This window comes from Manacus vitellinus, unplaced genomic scaffold, assembly GCF_001715985.3.
Source record: "Manacus vitellinus isolate BGI_N305 unplaced genomic scaffold, ASM171598v3 scaffold_72_pilon, whole genome shotgun sequence".
NCBI classification, from domain to species: domain Eukaryota; kingdom Metazoa; phylum Chordata; class Aves; order Passeriformes; family Pipridae; genus Manacus; species Manacus vitellinus.
The window spans coordinates 599,831-605,123 of NW_021940764.1; the positions used below are offsets into that span (position 1 = coordinate 599,831).

The 5,293-nt window shown below is 64.4% G+C and overlaps 2 protein-coding genes across 2 annotated transcripts in view; both read right to left on the reverse strand.

Moving 5' to 3' along the window:
• Window positions 1–113: 113 nt before the first annotated feature.
• Window positions 114–1,351, reverse strand: HCRT (hypocretin neuropeptide precursor). The gene is made up of 2 exons (XM_008923917.3): window positions 1,267–1,351; window positions 114–725 (listed from the first exon to the last, which is right to left on the reverse strand). The coding sequence occupies exons 1-2, from the start codon at window positions 1,285–1,287 to the stop codon at window positions 282–284; spliced, it is 465 nt and encodes a 154-aa protein (XP_008922165.2). The 5' UTR covers window positions 1,288–1,351; the 3' UTR covers window positions 114–281.
• A 1,131-nt stretch (window positions 1,352–2,482) lies between these two features.
• LOC115307948 (inactive phospholipase C-like protein 2) overlaps window positions 2,483–5,293 on the reverse strand; it is a 5,293-nt gene continuing 2,482 nt past the window's right edge. The window contains exons 2-6 of the mRNA XM_029964451.1: window positions 5,203–5,289; window positions 4,839–5,042; window positions 4,340–4,415; window positions 2,815–2,924; window positions 2,483–2,717 (exon numbers count right to left, since the gene is read on the reverse strand). Of these exons, the coding sequence (XP_029820311.1) occupies window positions 2,532–2,717; window positions 2,815–2,924; window positions 4,340–4,415; window positions 4,839–5,042; window positions 5,203–5,289 (663 nt within the window). The 3' untranslated portion in view covers window positions 2,483–2,531. The remainder of the gene's footprint in view (window positions 2,718–2,814; window positions 2,925–4,339; window positions 4,416–4,838; window positions 5,043–5,202; window positions 5,290–5,293) is intronic.

A 5,293-nucleotide genomic window follows, 5' to 3' on the forward strand; every position in this document is an offset into this window, starting at 1 on the left:
ACAGGTGAAGCCAATCCGGGCACCGCGGAGGAAGGTACTTGCCTCGGCAGCTGACCCGGCGCTGAGCCGTGCCCTCCTGAGCCCTCCCCAGAGAGACGACAGAGCCGGGTGACATCAGGCTACCGTTTATTGTAAAAGGCCGCGGTGCCCGCGGTGCCCTGGGCAGGCTGAGCCAGGGAGGAGGTATCTAAAAGTGCTATTTACACCTAGCTCCGGGTGCGTGTCCCAGGATTCCATCCCCCCCAGGGATCCCCTCTCTGCCCCCACTGCCTCCACCCCACTCAGTAAAAGCTCCTTGCCGCTCCCTGGGCCTGGCTCGAGCTCAGGTCCTTCCCTGAGTGTCCCTGGCACTCCCTGGGGCCGGCAGGGCTGGTGTCAGCACCCTGCGGTGCCGGCGTTGGCTGGGTGTTCACACCTGCAGGGCAGCTTGATGTGTCATGGCAGGCGGTGCCAGGGTGCTCCCCGCGCTTGCCCATGGTGAGGATGCCCGCGGCGTGGTTGCCGGAGCCATGGAGCAGGCGGTAGAGCCGGCTCTGGAAGGCCAGGGGGACACTCTTCCTCTTGCCCAGAGTGAGGATACCAGCGGCGTGGTTGCCCATGCCGTGCAGGAGGTCGTAGACACGGCAGGAGCAGGTCTTCTGCCGGCAGCAGTCGGGCAGGCTCTGCCGGGGAGAGGCCAGGGAGCAGAGAAGGAGCAGGAGCAGGAGGCAGGAAGCTCGCTGGAGCTACCAAAGCAATGGGCAGCATTAGTACAGGGCAGTGACAGCGCAGAGAGGGGGAGAGTGCACAGCCCCAGGGCTGCCCCCCTGTCCTGCCTTGCCCACTGATGTCTCAACTGCCCCCTGCCCAGTCGCTGCCACAGGGGCCCAGCCCCACACCTGAAGTGCACTCAGAATGTCACCCTTTGGTGCCCTGGGGCATGGCCAGCACCTCCAGCTGTGCTCTGACCAGCAGCCAGATGTGGGTGCCCTCACCACACCCCTTCCCTGCTCCAGCACACGGCAGCCATGGTAAACACCCTCCCCTTGCTGCCCAGTGCCACGGGATGAGCAGGGAGAGTACCCAAGCTCAACGCCACAGGCATTGCGCACTCAGATCCCTCATAAGAAACTCCTTGATCAGCTGCTGGCCGCAGCTGAGGAGCCCTGGGGATTTGCCACACACTTGGAGCTTCCCAAGGAACTGGCCAGGCCCTCCTGCACCCCCACATCCCACATCCCATCACTGCCCTCCTCTACCCCCAGGGCTGCAGTGCCCCAGCCCCACCTTGGTGTTTGGCACCTCCATCCTTCCTGGGGTCTTCAGGCAGCCGAGTGGCTCTGGGGCACGTCCCACCGGGCAGCTGAGAGCACAGTGCCCTGTGCTGCTGCTGCCGCTTTATAGGGCCCAGCACAATAGTGCTGCCAAAAATACTGCTGGGGCAGCGGGAGCAGACGGTCTCTGGGAGACACGGGTGCGCTGGGGCCGGTAGCCCGGAGACCATCCAGGCCTTTCCCCTCATTTGCAGTTCCTCATTGTGTAGGTGCTCAGTGGCTGGGGTGCCAGGCACTAATGAGGCCCTAATTGCCCACAGGCCCTGTGGCCAGGCTGGCACAAAGGGGCTGGAGGTCAATACTGACCAGCACCGGCAGCACCGCGCTCCAGGCTGATGCTCGGAGCCCCATTAGGCTAATTATCCCCCCGAACAAAGGGGTGCTGGCAGCAGCACAGCTCCCTGACGTGGGGAGTCGTCATCCTGTGCTCCCCATGGTGTCAGGGAGGGATGGTGCCATCAGGGTCCCATACCCAGTGCCACCCTCCATCCCTTTTGGTGACCCCATCCTGCCCTGGCCCCGTGCCAGGTACAGAGGGAGCCACAGGGCACCAGGAAGGTTCTTGCACTCTTTATAATGCTCCACAGCCCCAGTCCAACCCCAGACCACCTTCCTCTGTTTGTGCTGGGACCCCCTTGCCCTGGGGGACAAATCCCAACATTTCCCTGATGCCAGAAGCCACATCCACTGGCACTCTGGCCCCGCAGCTGCTGCACCACAGCCTCCCAGCCCCTCTGCACAGTGGGGGCCCCAGGGGTGCCACAGAGGTGACAGGACTAGCCAGGACCCTTCCTGCCAGCCAGATTTTTTCCCCAGGGCTGACAACAGCCAAACCTGCAGCCCTGGGGAGGGAGGGCAGGAGCCCAAACCTGGGGCTGCTTTTCCAAGCAGAATCTGGCACAGCAGGCTACATGCACACGGGCACCAGAGTACCAGCATCCCCACCAGCCCTGCAGCAGAGTGCAGGCTCTGGAAGCAGATGAGAGGGATGGATGAGTCCCTTAGGAACTCAGGGGAGGCAAGCAGGAGTAGGATCATCCCTCCTCAACCTCTCCACTGAGCCGTGATGCAGCCCCTTAACACGGCAGAGCACAGGCTCCAGATGTGTCCCCCCAGGCAGCCTGAGCCTGCAAGCAGCTGCCTGTCCATGAGCAGGCTGGGACTCCTGCTCCTGTGGCTGGGGATGCTCAGTCTGGGCCCCTGAGCCCCAGGCCAGGGTCAGCAGGACGCTGTGTCGCCGCCTCCGTCAGTCTCAGGGATGGGCTCCAGTGGGGCACGCAGCCGGGAGAGCTCTGGTGAGGCTGAGCCGTTCCTGCCGATGCCGCAGGACTGTCCTGCGTTGTGGATCTGCCACAGGTTGTCCAGTGCCTCCGCCTTGGCGTGCTTGAGGAGGTCAGCCTGGCCCTGCAGGGAGGGGGCATCGGGGAGGGTGTTAGAGTGAAGGCATCAGGGTGAGGTGTCAGGGCAGGACAGGTGTGTCTGTGCAGCTCTCAGCCCTCACCTTGAGGACGGTGATGTTCCAGGCAAAACTCTCCAGCGCCTTCTGCAGTTTGCGGCCCCGCAGCCCCTCCTTGGTCTCGATGCGGTGCAGCTCCTTGTGGAAATCCATCCCTGCGCAGGTGGGAGTGGTGCTCAGTAAGTGCAGGGATGCTGGCATGGGGATGGCCACCACCAGTGGGCACCAAGCCAGAGGGACGCCCTTTGCCCACCATGGGGGTGCAGGCTGGGTGGGTCCCCCACCGCCCCAGCAGCCCCAAAACCCTTCTGTACCAGGTATGATGAGCCAGTAGAGCCCCGAGCACACTGGCACCCTGCTTGGCCCCAGCCCGTGGCAGTTTTGGGCCCTGGGCAGAGGCACAGCTCTTGCACCCCATGGGTCACCCAGGGGGGCTCAGAGCAGGCCCACCAGGCTCCCCTATTGGAGTGTGGGCCCCAGCACTGTGCACCACGTGACGTCCTCGTGAGCGGGTGCTATATTTACCCCTCCTGACGCAGCACCGGCTCCAGGCCCACTCGAGGGCTCCCACGCAGCCTGCTCGCCCACATGCTGCCAATCAGACACCCCCAGCCCCGCACCCCCACTGCAGCCGCACCTCCCCAGACCCCCCAACACCCACCGTCTGGGTACTGGCCATGCCAGCACCACAGGGGCTTGTCCCCAGCGCAGCCCGGGCGAAAGCAGGGACAGACAGCACCAGGGCATGGGGGTGGGGGCTGCAGCCCCAAAACCGCTGCTTGCCACCACCCTGAGAGGCCACACATCCCAGGACCCTCTGCCCTGCAACACCCCAGCACAGCAACTGGAGCAGTAGAGGAGGGTATAGAGCCTGTACTCCACAGCCCATGCCCCACTGCTCCACTCCCTCAGCGCTGGCAGTGGTGCCGGAGCCGAAAGCCAAGAGCTCGGGGAGGTTTCCGTCTGCCGCGTAGGCAGGGAACAAACAGGGCTGCTGGCAGCATGGCTGGCATGAGGGGATGGCAGAGCGGGGCCCCCTCCTTCCTCCCCTGTCCCTCCAGCTCCTGAGGCTCTCCCAGCCCCATGGGGAGCCCATACGAGCCCCTGGGCCAGCATCCTCCTATGTACTTGGGACTGGTGGAACTGTCCCTGCAGGTCCCAGCCCACAGAGGGGCCACGCAGCCATCAGGGCCTGGAGCGAAGCTGGGGGTCCCAGCCAGCTGCTGTGGTGGGGGCAGCCGGGGGGAGGACTGGGGCAGGCAGCAGCAGCACCTGCCTGTGTGGGTTCTGCCATGTGTCTGGGAAGTCGTAACACTCAGTTGCCACTTCTACCGTCAGCCCCAGCCTGTTATTTCTGGCACTAATTATGTTCTGGCATTTGGCAGCTAATGACTCTTCCCCGCTTCCTCATCAGCCTCCCCCGCTCTGCTTGTTCCCTCCCACACAGCCCTGCAGCCCACCCACCCACACCCTGTCCCGGCGAAGGAGGGCCCACACCCCAGCACCCCAGGATGTGCCCAGGTTTGTGGCCAGAGCCACACCGGGGCTGGGGCTGCCCTCAGGGACCCACCTGCCTGCTGTGCCTGGATGAGCTTCCCATACACCACGTCAGCAGACTCGATCAGCGTCCGGCTGGTCTGGATCATCTGGGGAGAGGAGCAGCATGAGGAGCTGAGCAGCCCCTGCCCTGCACCCCCCCGGCCGAGTGGATGGGGAGATGGGGCTTGTCAGGGGTCTTGTCAGCATCTGGCTGGTGGCCAGGTTCTCTCCAACACAAAGGAAGGAAGCGGCTCTGACTGCGGCTATTAATGGGATTTCTTCCACCTGGCAGGACGAGGGCAAGGGGCAGGTAGTGCAGGCAGAGGGACAGGGGCTGCGGGGTCCCAGGGTCGTACTGACCTGGGCAAGCCTGTGCCTCAGCAAGACTCCTCCCTGGGCAGCCGCTACACAGCCCCCCGCCCACCTCTCCCTGCTGCAAGATGGATGCAGCGAGTTCAGGATCCTCTGTCCTGGGCAGGTCCCGGTGCCACCGACCCCACAGAGCCAAGTCCTGGCAGAATGGCACTTACCGTCTCGTAGGCAGTGAGGACCTTGCGCAGCAGGTCAGGGATGGGGCCCTGGGCCTCCATGGGGGGGTACTGCTCTGCCAGGTTGAGTGTGACGCTGGGTGTGCTGTCGCTGTGCAGCAGCCACGTGGACACTGTCAGGATGCACTGCTTCATGTTGGCGGCGGGTGTCAGCCCACACAGCTCCTTGAAGGACACCAGTGCGTTCTGCGGGCAGAGACCGGCGTCAGTGGCTCCCCACCCAGGAACATCCCTGCTTCCCCTGGCTCTCTGCTCCTTGCTCACGTCTCCCCGGAACAGGAGGACACCCAGGCCCCATCCTCCCCCACAGAAACCAGGTCCCCCAGTGCCTCTGCAGGGTCTGTACCTGCACATTCTCCCGCAGGTCGGTGGCCTCCCGCAGCGGCTGCGTGGCCGTCCGGAAGACCTCGTCGATGGCTTTGATGCCGGTGGCCTTG

Coding starts and splice junctions, on each gene's coding strand:
- HCRT (XM_008923917.3), bottom strand. CDS start 1,287: ATGGAGGTGCCAAACACCAAG. Junction 726..1,266: donor TGGAGGTGCCAAACACCAAG/GTGGGGCTGGGG, acceptor TTGCTTTGGTAG/CTCCAGCGAGCTTCCTGCCT.